This window comes from Hevea brasiliensis, chromosome 8 (genome assembly GCF_030052815.1).
Source record: "Hevea brasiliensis isolate MT/VB/25A 57/8 chromosome 8, ASM3005281v1, whole genome shotgun sequence".
Lineage (NCBI taxonomy): Eukaryota > Viridiplantae > Streptophyta > Magnoliopsida > Malpighiales > Euphorbiaceae > Hevea > Hevea brasiliensis.
The window spans coordinates 97,871,500-97,892,654 of record NC_079500.1 but is presented as its reverse complement, the minus strand read 5'-3'; the positions used below and the strand labels follow the sequence as shown (position 1 = coordinate 97,892,654).

Below are 21,155 nucleotides of genomic sequence, written 5' to 3'. Positions count from 1 at the left end.
TTGTTATACATTGTGAATATGTTTATTTTATTATGAATTTCGAGAATGTTGTGTTACCTATTTTACAATGGAGATTTGAAATGAAGCTTGTTTAATTTTCTGCATTGTGAAATTTTTGTGTTAATTATGGGTTTTAAGTACTACGGTGTTGCCACTTGTGAATGAAAATTTGACTTTAGAAATTGATTGTGTTTCGCATAAAATATTTGAATAACTTAATTTAAATTGTTTTAATTCACACTTGGCATGGCAATATTAATATGTTCCTCATCCACTTGTGGGGTGAGTTTGATATTTGATCAGTTTCCTCTCTCTCTGACTTCCCAGTCTGAGGGGCGAGTTTGGATAAGTACTCATTAGCTAGCTAGCCACCTCTCTCATTGATTTCGATTAGTGAGGGTGTTTGCCTTGTCGTGATGTACACACAGCATGTTCGAAAATTTTGTGTCATGGCCTAAGTTGTGTTATTATTTGGCAACAATATATTTATTAAATTGTTTGATTAAATTTTGTGTTGTATTAAGCTTTGAAAATTATGATTTATTATAAATGTGATTTGAAAATTTGAAATATGATTGTGAAATATTTGAATTATAAATTGTTCATGAATGTTTTAAATTATACATTTTACGTTTTATTGTGCACCACTGAGTATTTTTATACTCAGCGATAGCTTTAACTTGCTGTCGCAGATAGAGAAAAGGACATAGCAGTAGAGTGAGCTACTACAGTCAGAGAGGAGCACGGTTGAAGAATTTCTATATGGGTATTGTCTATACCCTGGTAGTTTAGTTTGATGTAAATATGATAGTATGCATATGTATCTCTATAGTTTGAGCAGTTGTACATATAAAATTGTAATAATATTATTTTTGAGATTTTGTGTTTGTAAATTTAATAGTGAATGTGTCACACCCTACCCCTCTGTAAGGCATAACATGATCCCGTAGTATATCTAATGAATTACCAACTCCGTCTACTGATAACCCATTAAATACACTACAAGGGATTTTAAAAACTTTTCTTACTTCTTTTACAGTGGGGAGCACTATTTACAGGTGTTAAAAACCTTTTTGTACTGAAGTGATAGAACTAACACATTTGAATTATTTGGAATTTCTGTAAAAATTTTGGCAGAGTGCCAGCTGTATTTTGGATAAAACAGTTCTTCAGAAAACCTGTAAAAAACACTTCAATATTTTTCCAAATCTCAACTCCAACATATTTCTCAACTCAAATCCACAGTGATTTTTCAAAGTCTGAGATACAAGAAATATAATACAATTTTTACAAGCCAAAATAACTCATAATTATTTTATAACTTCAAGGTACAATTTAAATTTACAACTGCTCAAAATCAAAAACAATATGTACATACAGTAGTCATACATTACAGTACAAAATGCAAAATGTTGGTATACTCATTATACTCGGTAATCTCTCGCTGGAGGTACTAATGACCTAGTCTCATCGCCACTGTCTATCTGTCTACTGCGCGACAATAAAAAGCTATCGCTGAGACAATGTCTCAGTGGTGCATAACATTAACCAAATACAATTTAAATCACAATTCATAAATCATATAAACAGTGGATACTTAAAACCATAGTTAATTTCAAGACAATAATTGTCAACAAGAATTTAAACTCCATTTCTCAATATCACAATAAATTTCAATAAGTCAGATCATGGTTGAATTCAAAAGACAGTATATGTCAATAAGAGTTTAAATTCATTTCACAATCTCACAATACATATCAATAAATCACACACAGCTTAATCATGTTCCAAAGTTCAATTCGTCCCAAAAGCTGATGGCTAATGAGGTATTCAATTCGTCCCAAAAATCGATGACTAATGAGGAATAACATAGCTAGCTAGCAAAAATATGAGTACTCATCCAATTCGTCCTCAACAGGCACACACCTCAACACTTCAGCCAGAGAGGGAATTCAATTCGTCCCACTAGACAAGCTAGCGAGGAATACAATCAATATACATGATAGTTGTGGTTTCAAACCATTTCCAATGCTTTTCAATCAATAAGTATCCATCAATATCATTCAAACAATTTCTCACAGTTTCAAACCATTTACAATGCTTTTCAAGCAATAAATATCCATTCAAACACATTTCCACAATTTAAAATAATAATGTACAATTAGTCATAATTCATTTCAATTGAAAAATTCAAAAGAAATAGTTGTTGTGCACAAACCTCTGATAACTGTCTCCTGGTCTGGACTCAGTGTTTCCTTCCCTTTTCCTGAGTCTTTGGTAACTGAGAAACACAATTTGAAGTATTTCAGTACTAAATTAAACTATCTCTATCGATGATGCTTGATAAGTAATTCACTGAAAGCTATTATTTGCTTAATCACCTAATATATCGACCCTCGATGCGTTCTAGGTAAATTAGGTTTTAACGTTACTAATATGTCACATTCGATAGTCTTTTAGGGTTGGTACATGTTACCAATTTCATTTCCTTGTTTAGTGCATTTTATTGCAACTTGCTGGATTCTGGGATACTAGTTTGACCTAGCCGGACGACCTAGTTCCCTCGGTTTTCGGATTTCAGTCAAAACTACAAACTTGTAGATCTATTTCTTATGGAACGCGGGGCAAAATTTTAGGTCATTCTGAGTTATGTAGACCAAGTTATGGTCATTTTACTATTGCTGGTCAAATGGCATCAAATTAGGTCATTTTAGGTCAAATTTGGTTCGGCCAGTTTTTGGACCCGAACTTGTGCAAGCTGTTTGACTTGCTTATGATCATTTCTGGGCTTTGGTGTCTTCATAAGACTTTTAGGTATGGGTCTTAACTATTCATGGTTAAAATTTCAGGTCAATTGGACCTGTTTTGAGTGAGTTATAGCCTAAAAACTAACTGCTGCCCAATTGGTCAATTTTCAGGTCTCAATTGTACTTAATCCGGATTTGGTCATTTTTCAAGCTACCTTGCAAGCAGAATTTTGGTATGTTTCCTTCATGAAAGTTGGCACATTTTGTGCCTAGTTTCACCTCCAATTGGTCTCATACCAATTGGAGTTACATATTTAGAGTTATAGGCTGAAATGCATACTATCCTTAATTACATTGCTTATACATCTATCCATTACACATTTACCTTGCTACAAGTCCACTTCTCTTACCAATTCTGTTTTGGTACATTACCAAAAGCATTTACTACTTCACCTTAAAGTTACTTTGGGCAGAATACAAACATCCTTAATACACCAAATGAAGTCCTAACTCACAAAGTCCAAATACAACAATAGATACACATAAAACTCCTAATTATTACATACAATTTCCACAACCAATTTACATACATGTTCATCAACCCTCAATATCACAATTCATCCAACATCTTCATGAATTCAAACATTCATTAAGGAGTCCCAAGGCTGCCGAAAGCTTCACAATGCCAAAGTTTCCCACAATTCGTCAACTTCCATTTCAAGTGCACAATCACCATATACATGTGGAATTAACTTACTAGGACATTAAATCACCCTACTCAACATAATTTCCCATTAAATAAATGTAAGAATAAATCAACAAATATACAACTCCATGGCTGTCCAAACTGGATATATCAAGAACTCCTCAAAACTTAAAAATTCCTTCACAAAGCACACACCCATAACATGTATACAAAGTTTAACAAAACAATATTCAAAAATACAAACTTACTTATTGTTAGGACTTGTTAAACCTTCACTAAACTTCTTGATTTTGCTATCAAACTCTTCCTTATGATGTGGAGATAAACTTTGATGAAGAAACCTAGGTGTTTAGAGGTGAAATGAAGGAGTGAATGAAGGTTTAAGCAAAACGACAATGGAGGTTCTCACTTTCTTCATTTCGGCATGGTTGAGGGAAATGGAGAAGATGAAGGTTTCCGATTGTATAATGGACTTACACCTGCCATTTAATGTTTAATTTATTCTATAGTGGTCCACTTTCACAAAGTAATTCATTTTATATGTTAAATTTTCCTTTATTCCACATTAAACCCATAATTTTTGCTATTTACTTTAGGTACCACCAAATTAATTTTTCATTATATTTTCTAAGTGTAATATTATTTATTTTTAATGGACATTTAGGTCAAAAGACAATTCGGGATGTCAAATGACCATAATGCCCCTGTTCGGGTTGCATTCCCGATTTTTCGGTAACACCGGGTTTTGTCTGTTTTTCGATTTCTCACTTTTCTTTGTACTAATTATTTAATTTTTATTTAATATTTCTAATGATATTTATACTTCAATTGATGTCTCTTTAAGTCCTATAAATATTTTCCAGGGTTCCCCGCAGTCCAGGGCTAGTCAACGGTCCACGCCGTGACTTACCGGTGCGGTCACCCATCGCTAGGGTTCTCGGCTCGCTTAACTTGGTTACCTTTCTTTGTTATTATTTTTCCTTTGTCTTTCTTGTATTTTCTTTTCTTGTATTTCATTATTTTATGTCTCCTCACTCATAACGAAGTGTAGTTCTAGGCATCCTAGCTATCCGGATAACACTGGCCACCGGAACAGTAGAACGCACTACCGAACATGGGGGTGTTACAGAATGTAAATTTAATATTTAAAATGCAATGTGCATGAGTTTATGAAATGTTTTGAGTTATTAATTTTTGATTTGAAATTTGGATTTTGAGTTGAAATGTTGCCATTATTGTTGATTTGAAGTTTGGTGGTTGCAAATGAAGTTGTGATTGAGAAATATATTGGGAGTGTTTTTATTTTCACGTTTTGAAGAACTGTTTTCTCAAAATACAGACGGCACTCTGCCGAAAATTTTGTAAAAATTGCGGAAATCTTAAATATCCAAAAATTTGATTTATGTTTGGACTTTAAATGAAGATTTTTAATAATTAAAAAAAATTTTACCCACTAATTCCAAAATGAATGAAAATTGTTTTAAAATCCCTTGTAGTATATTTAATGGGTTACCGGTAGGTAAAATACGGTAATTCATTAGGTGTACTACGGGAACATATTACATCTTACGAGGAGTAGGGTGTGACATCACCGGTCATGTGCTTTGAACAACCACTATCTATATACCATTTTTCACTTTCCTTCATCCCTTTGAAATAAACCTGAAATTTAATCATTTAGCTTTAGGTGCCCAAGCAACTTTGGGTCCTTGGGGGTTAGTGACTTTAAGTAAGGTTCCCTTTGGCACCCATGAGAACTAATCATATGACCTCTTTTATTGCAATAATAACATGTGACATTAGGCAAGGAGGATGTAGATGCTTTAATGAAATGATTCTTGTATTTACCATAGTTCATGAAACCATCAAAACCAATTCCATATTTTTCATTTGAAATTCTTTGGTTTCCAAAAAGTACATCTAAAGTTTCATTTCCTTTTGTAAATTTTGCCAAATCATTTGTCAAAGATTCTAACTTAGCTTCAAGAAGCTTATTTTTCTCAATGAGCTTTTCACAAGTTTCCTTTGAGTTTTTCAACTCCAAATCTAGCTCTTTAAACAAAGCAATTTGTCCTTTGTAAAATTCATTTCTTTATACACATTGGACATAGCAATATTTTGTGATCTCAATTATTCAATTTTTAAATTCATTTTAGTGCACTTTCTCTTATAGTTTCTATACTCATCATATACTTTAACACATGCAAGTTCAAGTTCCTCTACATTAGGAGGTTCAAGAGAGTTTACCTCATTATCACTTTCTTCTTCCTTTTGTTAACTTTCAACTTTCTCTTCAAATGCCATCATACAAAGGTGAGCAGTCTCCTTGTCACTTGATTCATCATTTGAAGATTCTTCACTATTGCTCCATACTACTTTCATAGCTTTCTTGCTCCTGTCTTTTTTTCCTTTCTTCTTTTTGAGCAATGGACACTTGGGCTTGATATGTCCTGGTTTGTGACACTCATAACATACAATTTCTTCTTTTGAATCCTTGAAACGTTTATCCTTGGAAGTATACTTTTTCAAGAATTTCTTGTATTTACTTCCTTCCTTCTTGAAAGCTCTTTTGAATTTCCTTGCAAGCATAGCCATTTCATCATCATCATCACTTGAAGCACTTGAGTTGTCACTTGATTCAACTTTATGTACAACTCCTTTCTTCTTATCTTTATCCTTATTTGACTTGAGAGCAATGCTTTTCTTCTTCTTTTGCTCATTTTCAACTTCATCTTTCTTATATACCATCTCATGTGCAATGAGAGATCCAATGAGTTCATCATAGGTGAATGTTTTAAAATCCTTGGTATCTTGGATAACTATAGTCTTTGCTTCCTAAGATTTTGGAAGTGATCTAAGAATTTTCTTCACAAGTTCGGCTTACTCAAATCTTTTACCAAGTGCTTTGAGAAGATTGATAAGATCGGTAAACCTTGTACTCATATCCGCAATTGATTCTCCTAGCTTCATTTCGAATAGCTCATAATCTCGGATAAGGAGGTTTGCTTTGGACTCCTTGACGACATCCGTTCCTTCATAAGTGACCTCAAGCTTATCCCAAATTTCCTTAGCAGATTGACATCCTGAAACATGATTGTATTCATTAAGGTCAAGTGAGCAATGTAAAATATTAATAGCTTTAGCATTTACAGAAATTTTCTTCCAATCATTGTCATCGTATTCATCTTCATTTTTAGGAACTTTAGTATTTCCTTGACTATTCTTTTGAGGAACATATGGACCATTTTTAATAATTCTCCATGCATCAATATCTACAGATTGTATGAAATTTCTCATTCTCACTTTCCAAAATGAGTAATTAGTGCCATTGAAGAGTGATGGTCTAGTAATTGAGTAGCCGTCAGCTAGCGGTGCGGGTATACCGGCAATGTTGCTAGATGAACCAGCCATTGGGGATCACTCTAAGGTTGTGACATCTTAAGCAAGAGAGACGAGCTCTGATACCAATTTGTTGCCCAAAATAGTCCAAGAGAGGGGTGAATTGGACTTAAACAATTTTTTGGCCCTTGCTTGCAGCCTAATGAAAAATTGTGGCTTTATTCAACTAGGTGCTCCTTTATATATAATGAAAGTGATATGTGTTTCAATAATGTGTCCCTAAATTGCAATTCAAGCTTCAATCAATATTTATAGCAATTTTTGACATAACATACATCACAAAATATTCAACTAATATCTCAACCTACTCAATATATCTTCAAGTATATCAACTCAATCTATTCAATCAATATTCAATATCATGCATAGAAATTAAATTACACAAAAGTAAAGAGATTAAGGTTAAAGAAATCAAACACAATGATTTTTATAGTAGTTCGACTTAACTAACCTACATCCACTCTCTCAAAGAACCCTCTTTGAGTCTTCTCTCCACTATTTGCTCTTTTAAAGGCAAGAGACCAAAAGTCCTTTTCAACTTTTTCAACACCAAGCTTTTACCAAGGTAGCTTGAACCCTTAGACAAGTGCTATCTCAAGTATTCACACTCTCAAGCTTCAATAGGTGCTTGTACAATCTCTCTTAAATGCAATTTAATGTTTTAACACTCACTCTCACTCAATACAAATCAAACTATAAAGAAGAGATGAGTTAATTTGTCAATGGTAGCTCAAACACTTTAAAGCTCTTGAATGAAAAATCAAGATTGGAGTGCAATTGTAAGCTTTCATCCAGTGTAAAATGAAGTAAAGAATGTGTATTTATAGTCCCAAATCATTTTAAACTGTTTGAAACCTTTTTGGAACGTTATACACTCTGTTCTAGGCAAAATAGGTGTTATTTTGTCTTTTTGTACGAAGTTGAGCAACTCTGATCATTTAGCAAACTAATGAAATTTTTGGCGAAAGTAGTAAACTAGTTAGCAAACTAATATTTTAGTAAACACGTTAGCAAACTAATATTTTAGCAAACAAGTTAGCAAACTAATTTACCAGATGCCTGTTTCAAATTGTAATCATTAAAAATCTAATTTATACCTTAAAAAAAATATATATTCCAATAGCAATATCCAATGTCATGATGAGAGAAAATTTTATAAAGTAATTGAAAGAAAAATTAATTTTGAGCTCCATTTGACTAAAACTTTCATCTATTCTTTTTACACAAGTCCTAAGACTCAATTTCTAACTCTATGACTTTCATACCTTTACTTTGAGTTTTAGCTTTCATAATCTTTTTTTTTCTCAACTTTGATTCATCTTGAGATGCCTTTGAGTGCTCTTCCTCCTTTGATGCAACCTCAAAGATTCTTCATGAATGAGAGAAATAATCTACACATCACTTAAAATTGAGTTAGATTCTATTTGGGTTTTGTTATCATCAAAATCAATGCTCATTTTGAGCTACACAAGGTCAACACTGATATCCTTTCCAAATTTCTCTCTTAAACATGTGTTTGGAGAATGTAATCTTTAGGGACTGATTTTGTGGCTTGGTTTTAATCTTAGTTGCCGGTGGTTCTGTTGCTGTGGAGGTTATTCTCGTGATGTTATGCTACGAAGATCAGCTGGTTGAGGTTTAAGAGTTAAGGATTTCATGAAGGAAGTCCTGCCCATTCCCCAACTTGTTTGCTACTTGTTTGTTGGCTAAATTTTTTTTTACTTGTATTTTGTTGTTGCCTTCTCTTTAGCTGAACTTAGTAGTTTTGAGGAAGAGTTATGGTCTTGGTATGTTTCTATTATTGGTGTCAAGTGCTGTGTTAGGTGGTCCATCTCATGGGCACTGTTGGTTGTAATTTGCTGATGTCTTGTAGTGGTGGTCTTTGTATCAGTATTATGTACTATTTTCTCTTAAAATCTTAAGCCATAGGATGGGTTTTTTGGGATGGTCTATTTTAGATTTTTACTTGAAGAAAAAAATCTTGGACTTCTTATGCAGTTCAGTTAAGAAATAATCTCCAAAAGGCAAAAATGGTTCCGCCTCCTACTCCTCCTCCTGCTATTACTCCTCATGTATTAATCTATCCTTTCCCTGCCCAGGGCCATGTTAGCCCTATGCTCAAGCTAGCCGAGCTTTTAAGCCTTGCCGGTCTCAACATTACCTTCCTAAATACGGAGCATAACCATGAACGCCTAACCCGTTTCACAGATGTTGAGGCCCGTTTCGCCAAGTATCCAGGATTCCATTTCACGACTATGCCTGACTGCTTGCCTGTAGATCACCCCCGTACGAGTTTAATAGATGTGCTTGAATCATTGCAATTGAACAGTAAGCCAATTTTCAAACAACTGCTGGTTGAAACTAGGCCACCGATTAACTGTATCATTGGAGATGGGGGATTTCATCTTGATATTGCAATTGAACCTGGAATTCCAATTATTCGTTTCCGTACCGTTAGTGCTTCTTGTTTCTGGACTTACTTTTGTGTTCCTGATATGATTGAAGCTTGCGAACTTCCCATCAAAGGTATAAATGTCTATATATCTCTATTGTTGCATCTCTGCCAGAGGTAAAGTTTGAGTTTGAACTTCTATTTTTCTTGCGTCCTGACTCCTGATTCTTGAAATTTCTGTCTACTTAGTGTTTGAGTTTGATAATTAATTCTGATTAAATTGTATTACTGAATGAGTGTTTGTTGAAATCGAAGGAAAAGAAGACATGGACAGAATCATAACAAAAGTGCCAGGCATGGAGACCTTTCTCCGATGCCGAGATCTTCCAAGTTTCTGCCGAGTTAGCGACATGACGGACCCCCATCTCCTAATGATGATGAACGAGACACGGCAAACCCCCCAAGCACAAGCCCTCATCCTCAACACCTTCGAAGACCTGGAAGCGCCAATACTATCCCAAATCCGCAATCACTGCCCCAAAACCTACACCATTGGACCCCTCCACGAGCTCTTGAAGACCAAACTTATTAACGTAAAGATGCAAGAATCATATCAATCCTCAAATAGTCTCCGAGAAGTGGACAGGAGCTGCATCACTTGGCTGGATACTCAACCTTCACAATCTGTGATCTACATTAGCTTTGGGAGCGTTGCGGTATTGACAAGAGAGCAGCTCATGGAATTTTGGCATGGAATTGTTAATAGTAAGAAGCGATTCTTGTGGGTAATAAGGCCTGACTCTGTTACTACTAAGGATGGTGATGCTGAAAATTTTCCTGAGGAGCTTGAGGAAGGTCCCAAGCAAAGAGGATACATTGTCAAATGGGCACCGTAGGAAGAGGTTCTGGAGCATAAGGCAGTCGGTGGGTTTCTAACACATAGTGGATGGAACTCCACCATGGAGAGTATAGTGGCAGGGGTTCCCATGATTTGCTGGTCTTTTTTTGGAGACCAGCAAGTGAATAGCCGGTTTGTGAGTGAGGTTTGGAAGCTAGGACTGGACATGAAAGATGTGTGTGATAGAGGGGTTGTGGAGAAGATGGTGAATGATCTGATGGTGGATAGGAGGGATGAGTTTGTGAGATCAACGGCTAGGATGGCAGAGTTGGCAAGGAAAAGTGTGAGTGAAGGCGGGGCCTCTTCTTGCAATCTGAATCGTTTGATTGAAGATATAAGGCAGATAAGTTTGCAAGCAAATGATAATCGACAGAGAGCTTCCTGATCTAAAGTGTGGAGCTTTCGTTTATCTTAATTATTTTTATTAATCAGTCATTTTGATATATGATAATGCTCCACTTTCTTGGTGTTTAGTGACAATTATATGATTAATAAAAGCTTGGCCGCGGAAGCCGGCCACTTTCAGCTTTCAGATTCTTATAATTACATAATTTTTTTCCCTGCCAAATTATAGGACATGATCAAATATAAGAATTGTGAATTGTGATTATATCATATCCCTTGATTACTAATCACTATAGTTATTGTCACTCTCTTATTATTATCATAATAAATTAATTAAATATTAAAGTAAAAACTATCATGACATTACTTGTATTTTTATTTTATAATCAAATAATAGTTATACTACACTTCATTACTCATTTTATTACATAATTAATTATTAGGCAGTACCTAATATACATACCCTTATTTCTTAAGGGCACGATATCAAAAGCACGCTCAATGAGAACGCAAAGGCTGCAATAAGAGAATGTAATCTGTCAATCTCTCTAGAGAATCATATGAAGAACCTCCTTGTTTCAGGCAAATCTCCACCTTCTCCTTCAAAGACATTATTCTCTTCCTCATTTCCTGTCCGTCTGCTTCTACTATTAGTCTTTTAACAGCCCTCTCTATCTCCCCTCGTTCTAGTTTTTTCTCTAAATGCAACCCAATTCTCCAAATATCTGTCACATACCTTGCATTTACCTTTTGGTCTCCAGATATAGGGTGACAAATCATAGGAACTCCCTCACATATACTCTCCAATGTTGAATTCCATCCATTATGTGTCCAAAACCCTCCAATGGCGGGATGTGCTAGTACTTCCTTCTGAGGTGCCCATTTGACAATATGCCCTATTCCACCTAGCCTCTCCTGGAACCCATCAGGCAATGGTTCAATCCATTCTGAGCCACGGACTAATCTAGGTCGAACCACCCACAAGAAGGGTTGATTACTATTGGCTAGCCCCCAAGCTATCTCCAGAAATTCAGCCTCATTTATTTCTGCAATGCTTCCAAAACTCACATATATTACAGAATTTGGAGCTTTTTGTCCAGCCAAGAAATGCAACTTTGGTCTTCTGTTAGTAAGCTGCTTGAAGTGCCTGAAAAGTACTTGTAAAATGGACTATTGTAAAGATTGGAATGGGAAAGTCCTGGTATAGTTTGCTCAGTGCATCTCGCTCAAGGTCTTCAAAAGAATTCCAAATCAGTCCTGAAGAGGCCTTGCTTTCGTTCACTAATCCAGCTACCAAATGATAAAAATCCTCCACATTCCTTGTTTTGATTTCTGGAAGATCTTTCACTTTCAGTGGTGGAAGCTCAACCACTGGCTCTTCTAGTTGGGAATCTAAGTGGGGAAAAAATGCAAGAGACAAGGAGGAGAATTGAAAGAGGCGGCAGAAACCATCAGAGAGATAATTAATAAGAATTGAGCATATTTTGATTAAAGTAGAGATTCCTTCATGAATTGCAATAAATCATTTCTAGGACACTCAAAAATTATATCAAGTTAGCGTTAATTTAATTTCTTGGTGCTCAGGCATTCAAAATTATAGATGGGTCTGCAGTGTTATTTTCTAATAATCAATGTAGTTAAACATTTATTGACAAAAAAAAAAGGCATCTAAGTGAAAATAAAGTAGAGCTAAGAGTCTCAGTATAGTCATGCTTAAAGTCCACAAGTGAGTTAGGCGTACCTAGTGTTAGTCTCTCGGAATCTCATATCGAATGTGTACATGGGTTATATAGGAATAAGGACTCTGTTAAAATTATCATGATTTTAATAACAATCCATTCTATTACTAACCAGTGCATGCGTGCGTTCTATCTATTAAAAAAAAAAACCATCTTTTTCATATACCAAAACCAATCTCTAATAATGGGTCAAATTACACCGATTAATACATTTCATCCCATTTACATTCCAAGACAAACAATGACTTAAAGTATTATTAATACATTATTGAATAACAACACAAAAAAAACTAGGGTTTACATAAGGATATGTTATTATTATCACCGTTATATTCAATCACATCACAGAAAATGACTTTCAGTAAATCCAGAAGGGTCACCATCTCCATTTCCTTACCTTCTTTTCCAACTGTATTTTCTCATTTGAAACTTTTCAGTGCCTTACACCAGATTAAAAACAAGAATTGAAGAATCGACCAAGAGTAGCATTTGATTGATTTTTTTTTTTTTTTGGTGAAGGTATTAAGGTGGTAGCACACGCAAACAGGAATCAAACAAATTAAATCATTTTCAATTCTTGCTCAGTTTATCGCATCAATATATTGCTGGTTACAAAAGTAATCTGCAAACTAAAGATCATACTCAAAATCATGCATCTTATGATAATATCATATTGATGATCCTGAAACTTGAGAAGTATTATATATGCACAAACCTTTGATGGGGATATAACGCTTTTCTAGCAGAAGTGGCAAAGCACCAAAAACAAGGAAGAAAGAAATGTTGCTGGTGCGTAACACGAGCCTTGGGAGCTTCAAACTATCAGCAACAGCTTGAGTGAAGTACCAGTCAGCATCTGTGATCAAGCAAGCAATAGGCTCCTCCTTAACATCCAACAACAATTTAACCAAACTATCACGAAATGATCTGGTGCATTTAACATTGAGGAGTGTAACTAAATCCTCAACATCAGCAGTGGAAGCCTCGCCTTCGAGCGAGCCATCGGGGATGGAATGGAAGGTGAAATGAGGGTATTTGGAAGGATTTGGAGAGTTGAATTTGGTATGGACTATGATGATGGAGAAACCTTTAGAGTAGAGTATGTTGGCAAGCCAAAGCATAGGGTTTATGTGGCCTTGTAGTGGCAGTGGAAAGAGTAGCAGAGTGCAGCCCTTCCTTTGTTGCTTATGAGACTCTCTTAGGTTCTCCATATGGCAGCTATACTTTGCATACTTCTCAACTCCATACTTTATATAAGGATACAAGATTCCTTATCACTAGGCCATTTCACTACTTGGTGTAAATGATAGACCAAAGTAAAATCAAACAATATTATTTAATAATTAAACTGAGTTTTTTAAGTTGGACTTTTAATTTTTTTTTATTATTATTATTAGCTCAAATTTGAATTCTAAACCTCATAGTCCTAGTACCAAGCTTATTGATTAAGTTGGACTTTTATATTCGACTTAGAGCCAATAGAAAAAATTTTAATTCATGTTACAAATCATAATAAAATAATATATAGTTTTTTTTTTATTCTTCTAAGCACATTAAGTGCACAATTTTATGAAAAAATTGAACTTAAACAAAAGCTTAATTGCATAAACAAATATTTGTTACTAAAAATCATTGAACATAAGTTGCATCCTTGCAGGCTAATGATCAAATGTAATTGATCAAATTCTCAAGATTTTGGCAGGAAGATCCCTTTTCCCTTAGACAAAGATCCGCTTTATCCTTCAAATTTAGAGTCCTCATTCTCAATTCCTGCCCTTCTGCCTCCACCATTAGCCTTTTAATTGCACTTTCTATATTCCCTCTCTCCAGTTTTTTCTTTAAATGTATTCCAACTCTCCAAACATTGCTCACTTATCTTGCATTTACCTTTTGGTCACCGAAATTGGGCTGACATATCAAAGGGACCCCTTCACATAAACTTTCCAATGTTGAATCACAGCCATTGTGTGTTCAAAACCCTCCAATGGCAGGGCGTGCTAGTACTTCCTGCTGGGGAGCCCACTTGACAATACGTCCTCTTCCTCTTATCATCTCCAAGAACCCATCAGGCAATGGTTCAAGCCATTCTGAACCAAGGACTAATCCAGGTCGAACCACCCACAAGAAGGGCTGCTTGCTGTTGGCTAGCCCCCAAGCTATCTCCTGAAATTCAGCCTCATTTATAGCTGCAATAATCCCAAAGCTCACGTAGAGTGCAGAATTAGGAACTTGAGTATCTAGCCAGGAAATGCAGCTTTGGTCTTGGGTTAGTAAGCTACTTGAAGAAGCTGGAAAGTACTTGTGAAATGGACCTATGGGGAATATTGGAACAGGAAAGTCCTTGCCCAACCTGGTCAGTTCATCTTGCTCAAGTTCTTCAAATGAGTTCCATATTATCCCTGAAGAGGCCTTTGCTTGCTTAACCATCCTGTTTATTAATTCATTAAGACCCTCTGGTTTGGTCGTTTTGATCTCAGGAATATCTTTCACTTTTAATGGTTGAAGCACCTGCACTGGTTCCTCTAATCGACAAGCTAGGACAGGAGAAAATGCCATGAATATACATACTCTCTACTTTAATTTAGAAAATTTTCCAATAAAAGCAGTAATCAGAAACTAATTTGATTCAACTTGAATTGGGAGATGGCCATTATCCAGCAGGAGTGGGAAGGCGGCAAATCCAGGAAAAAAGCAGACACTAGTGGTCCGCAGAACAATTGTTGGGAGCTTAAAGGCCTTCAGCTACAGCTTTAGCGAAGCACCAGACAGCATCTGGGATTAAAAAAGCAATTGACTCCTCCAAAACATCTAAGAACAACTTAGCCAAGCAATTCCTGAAAGGCTCAGCACATTTGAAATTGAGGATTGAAAGTAGGATGACATCTTCTGTTGAGGCTTCACTTTCCAATAAGCCATCTGGGATTGAATTAAAAGTGAAGTGAGGGTACTTTGATGAGTTGAGAGAGTTGAAATTAGTGTGGATGACACTGATGGAAAAGCCTTTAGAATAAAGGATATTGGCAAGTTGAATCATAGGATTTATGTGACCTTGCAAGGGCAATGGAAAGAGTATATATTACTCTGATACCCTTTCTTTGCTGCATGAGACTCTCTAATGTTCTCCATGTTTCTTTTCTTTTCTTCTATTTTCCTTTGTTTCCTGCGTTCTTCCAAGCCTGTTGCTTCTCATGTACCATGCGGACACCAGTATAGCCTGTACCAGGCAATTGTGGATTTTGTAACGGTATAATCAGTTTGCTGAGGATAGTTCATAACTTACAGATATAAGAGAAAACAAATTTAAATGTAAAATAAATGAAATACAAATATATTCATATCTTAAATTCACAACACTTCTTCTGTTCCTTTTTTTTTATCTTTAAAATTTTTCATGGTAATTAAAGAAGCAATTAAATCATTTAAAATATAACAAAATACTTCATAATTTGACTAAATTACTCTTTATTTCATTAAAAATGGACATGATAAGATGGATTTTATAAGATTATAGAAATAGTTATTGTATTTAGTAAAAATAATAATAAATTAAAAAAAATTAATTAATACACGTTAATCTTTTCAAATGACAAATATTTTTGGAAAAAATAACGACTTTTAAAATGCGACGACTAAAAATGTAAGAGGGTGCAATAAAATAGATTTGAGTAAATTTTTCCCTTGCCTTTCAAGCAATAAATAATTTATTTAAAGTGCATAATTTTTTTTTATTTAAATATGATTTATCATGAATTTAAAATATAAAATATATGGTAGAATTCACCTATTATTATATGGTCTTATATATTTATTTTTTAAATTTATAATAAATGAGATTTAAATAAAAATTTTTAAAGTACAAATTTAACGTGAGTAGACATGTTCATGACTCTCAAATCCAGGCTTACCTGATTTAATTAACAAACATATCATGTTTAGGTAAAATTTTTTGTTTTCAGTAAAAAAACGTATTTTTGTATGCTCAAACCATAAAGAAATGTTTTTATTTTTTTATGAATTTCTTAATTTAAAAAATGATTGATATGACCAGACCAAATTTAAGGACAAATGTAGTGTAGGGGACCAGACCACATCACTGAAAGTCTGAAACATCAAAAGTTACATGTTGAGTTTTTAGAGAGAGAAGAAAAAGGATAGAAAGGGAGAGAATTGGAATAAACTTTAAAAGATTACATTTTTATCTATGAGTTTATATTTATAATAAAAAATATAAAATATATGGCATTTCTTACATTACTCATTAATATAAGTATTAATTAAATTAATTAAATACATAAATTTTTTATAAGTATATCACATAAATTAAAATAAAATCTCATCAATTTCAATAGTGCATATGCCAATTTCTAAGCATTTGTGCAATCATAATATATATATATATATATATATATATATATATATATATATATATATATATATATATATATATAGTTGTATATTTATTTCTTTTGTTTAATGAAATTTATATTTTTATATCCCTAATTACTTTGTTAAAGTGTTGATCTGAGAAATTGTTCAAATCAAATCCGGTTTTTTTTTTTTAACGATTAGACCTTTAATTATTCAATAAGTAGGTGGTGGAATAAAGACTCATACACTATCTTAAACTCTATTTATTTTGAAAAAAAATATTTTATGTATGAAAATTATTTTTTATAAAAATATTTTTTGTTATTAAATTATAATATTAAATTAATAATATATATTTATATTATACATATGCAAATATTTTAATAAGATTATTAAATTTTAAATCCAACTAAAGAATTACGTTAAATTCAACTTATTTTATAGTTTTAGTTTTATTTTATTCTTTCATGAAAATAGAATCAGAATTGTGATGGTTTTGATTTAGTTTTGTTCTTCGTTAATTGTATCAGACTCATTTTGAATCAAAATTAAATCAAAAAATAAATATTTTAAAACTGTTTTTCCATTATTTTTTAGATGTACATTTATATATAATTAATAAAATTGTAATATGTAAAGAAAATGAAACAGGTCTAACTGTACTCCAAAAACTAGCTCAAAAGGAGAAGGTTTACCTATATATATATATATATATATATATATATATATATATATATATATATATATATATATATATATAAAGCAGACATGTTTTTCCTTGGTGCTGTCACATGGGATTATAAAATAATTATATTTATGTCATGTGGTACTATTTAAAGTAGTTAAATTTTTTCATATGCTAAATGGCAATGCCAAGTGACAATATTAAATTAAATTTATTACTAGCAATTTTTTTTCTTACCTCATTTGTCAATTTTATTGATAGCAATTTTTTTTTCCTTATTTAATTTTTAAGTTATAATCCAAATTTAACTTTTTACTGCCTAAATACACATAAAAAGAATTTTCAATATGCCTAAATACACATTTTCTTTTTTATCAATATTAAAGTTCAATTTCTTGAGTACAAGAAATTAAGGAAATAATATTTTATTCTTTATGATCCACATTCTATCATTTGTGGATTGTAATGATTCTTCAGACTTGAAGCGAGGTGAAGAAGTCACTGCAGGCCATGTGTCTTCATTTGGAGGTTATACCACAAACATTTATTAGATCAGCACTACAATCTCAAATTTATAAATCAAACATTAGGAAGATCCATCATAAGATTCACCTCAATAAATAAAGTATGCCTCCCATAGTATTAAAAATAAATAAATACAGTTTTTGTTTAATTGGCATTAGAATAAAATGATTCTTGTTCTTGTAAAAGAACAAGCTAAAAAAACAATCTTCTTAGTAAGAAAGGCTTTCCATCTTCTTTGAAAATAAAGTTGGAATATTTTTCTTTTTAGAGAAATTAAGTAGGAAATCAACAATCCCAACAAGAAACAGAGCACAGAACCGAGTGTAACTAAGTCAAATGAAAAAAAAAAAAAAAAAAAAAAAAAAACCATAGCAAAATTACCATAAAAGAGTGGCAGAAGAAGTGGGAATCCAGAAAGAATCACAAGAAGGATTGTCATTTTAAAGCAAAACACTAATAAAATGAAGGAGAAGAAAAAAATGATAACTACAAAAAAGACTCTGCCTTGGAGACCTAATCTTTTCATTATTTTTCTAAAGAGTTGAAATATATAATTATTATATAACTTCTAAATTTAAATATCTTTAATTTTAAAAAAAAAATAATAAAAGATCAACATTAAATTTTATTTGTATTTCCTAAATAGTTTTAATTAAATTTAATTTTCTTTAAAACATCGGTTCTAAATTAGAACCAATAATCAAGGATATTTGAATATTTGTGAGAAATTAATAATTGAATTTTTTTTAAAAGATGTCTAATTATTAAAGGTTATTTAAAAAAAATATCAAAACTAAATTTTATCTATTTCCTAAATAGTTATAATTATAATTTTTATATAATCTAATTTTCTAAATATAATTCTTAATTAATATGATCTTTCAAATTTAAATAATGAAAAATTATTAATTACTATAATTAGGTTTAATTTCCTTTAAAATATCTGTTTAAAATTAAAACTAAGAATCAAGAGATATTTAAATTTTTTTTAGAAATTAATAATAAAAATTTTCATTCAGTTTAATTTCCTTTAAAATATATGTTTTAAATTAAAATCAAAAATCATGAATATTTGGAATCTTATGAGAAATTAATTATTGAAATTTTAAATGTAATTAAACTTTAATTTAAAAAAAATAAAGTTAAACATTAAATTTTATTTATATTTCTTAAATAGTTTTAATTAAATTTAATTTTCTTTAAAATATCTACTCTAAATTAGAAACAAGATTCTTGGTGATTAAGATATATATATATAATGAATTATGAAAAAATAAAATTAAATAAAAATTTATTTTCATAGTTATGGCAAATAGGAAATTTATATCAATATTCAATTTTCATTTTTTTATATTTTTTATAGTATAATAATAAATAATTAATATTATTACTTTGGTTAATATTAATTATGTTATATTATTTTATTATCATTTAGAAAATTTAATTAATGATATAATTTTTTTAAATTATAATTAAGTTATTAATTCTCTAATTATGTGTATATAAGATACAAACAATTTACTTAATTATTACTTTAATATTGTAATAACTAGCTATTATTATTATTGTTGTTGTTGTTATGTAGAAACCTCAATTTAATTAGATATAGAAAAAACTCTTTATTTTATATATATATAGCGGTTATATTTAATAATTATATTAATTAATTACTATCATTACTGTTACTATTAATTATTTTTACTATTACCATTATTATCATAATTTTTATGATTAACTAATTAAAAATATTAGACATATCTTAATAATTTTATAACTTTCTCATTTAATGATTCTTAAATTTTTAATTATTTCATTTAATTATAAAAATTTAAGAATTATATATATCTTAAAATTAATAAAATAATTTAAAATAATGCTATGAAAGTAGTAACATAGAGTTAAATACTTTACTTTCTTTCTCTCTCTTTTTTATATATTTAACAATTTTTAATTTACTTTAATATTATTTTATTTTTATTTATCTTATTTTAGTATTCATTTAATAAAGATATACTTTTAATTAAATATTGAATGCTATATAAAATGAATTGTGGAAAAATGAAATGAAATAAAAATTTATTTTCATAGTTATAGTAAACAATAAATTTATATTACTATTTAATTTTCATTAATTTTGGATATTTTTTATAGTATATTAATAAATAAATAATATTATTAATTTAGTTAATGTTAATCATGTTATGTTATATTATTTTATTATTATTTAGAAAAATTAATTAATGATACAATTTCTATAAATTATGATTAAGTTATTAATTTCTTAATTATGTATGTGTAAATAACAAATTATATAATTATTACATTTTAATATTATAATAAGTAGTTATTATTATTATTATTATTATTATTATTATTATTATTATTATTATTATTATTATTATTATTATCATCATCATCTAGAAAAGTTTAATTTAATTAAAGATAGGAAAAACTAAGAGTTAATCATATTAATTTATTAATTATACTCAATAAACACACATATGCTAATTTATGTATATTCCATATTTGCTTTCATAAAATTTGTCACATTTATAATAAGTATAAATTTTTAATTAAATTTATTAATAACAATTTTTCAATATTTCTTAAATAGTTGTAATATATAATTATTATATAATTTTTTTTAAATACGATTCTTAATTATTTTGATCTTTCAAATTTAAATAATAGAAAAAGTATTGATTACTAAATATAATTGTCATTCATTAAAAGTTTCATACTTTTTAATTTAAAAAGTCAATGGCAATTACTTTAAAAGAAAGTGAAATATTTTTGAATATATTTACTGCAATTAAATTTAGTATTTAATTGTTAATAATTTGACAACTCAAGACATTTAATTTTAAAATTCAACTAATATTATAATGATTATCCAAGTATTAGTACAACTAAAAGTTTAATTTCCTTTAAAATATCTGTTCTAAATTAGAATCAAACATATTTTAATTTTTGTGAAAAATTAATGATTAATTTTTTTTTAAATATGTCGAATTATTAAAGGTAATGCCTATCTATTAATTTTTAATTTTTAAAAGAGAAAAGTCAATAGTAAGTATTTTCTGTATTTTTTAAACAGATGTAATATAATTACTAAATATAATTATCACATGTTATTATGTTCCTAATTTTTAATTTAAAAAGTCAATTGCAGTAAAATCAAAACTCATATTTACTTTGAAAAAAATTAATATTTAAAAGTTTTTTCTCTTCCTTTTATGCATTTAATAAATTTTAATTTACTTTAATTTAATTTTATTTTTATTATTTTAAAATGATTTTATTATTATTATATATGAAGAATAATTTATGGTCATTAAAAAAAACTTATGG

The 21,155-nt window shown here is 30.7% G+C and overlaps 2 protein-coding genes and 1 pseudogene across 2 annotated transcripts; 1 reads left to right on the top strand and 2 right to left on the bottom strand.

Moving 5' to 3' along the window:
* Window positions 1–8,447: 8,447 nt before the first annotated feature.
* On the top strand, window positions 8,448–10,674 carry LOC110641172 (7-deoxyloganetic acid glucosyltransferase). Its single transcript, XM_021792802.2, is given in 2 exon segments — window positions 8,448–9,378; window positions 9,560–10,674. Coding segments are annotated over 2 exon segments (1,464 nt in total). The 5' UTR covers window positions 8,448–8,882; the 3' UTR covers window positions 10,528–10,674.
* Window positions 10,675–10,845: 171 nt separating this feature from the next.
* LOC110641175 (UDP-glycosyltransferase 76B1-like) lies at window positions 10,846–13,448 on the bottom strand (annotated as a pseudogene).
* Window positions 13,449–13,792: 344 nt separating this feature from the next.
* On the bottom strand, window positions 13,793–14,805 carry LOC131182550 (UDP-glycosyltransferase 76B1-like). The gene has a single exon (XM_058152086.1). It carries the CDS (start codon window positions 14,780–14,782, stop codon window positions 14,198–14,200), a length of 585 nt encoding a protein of 194 aa, XP_058008069.1. The 5' UTR covers window positions 14,783–14,805; the 3' UTR covers window positions 13,793–14,197.
* Window positions 14,806–21,155: the final 6,350 nt, after the last annotated feature.

Coding starts and splice junctions, on each gene's coding strand:
- LOC131182550 (XM_058152086.1), bottom strand. CDS start 14,782: ATGGCATTTTCTCCTGTCCTAGCTTGTCGATTAGAGGAACCAGTGCAG.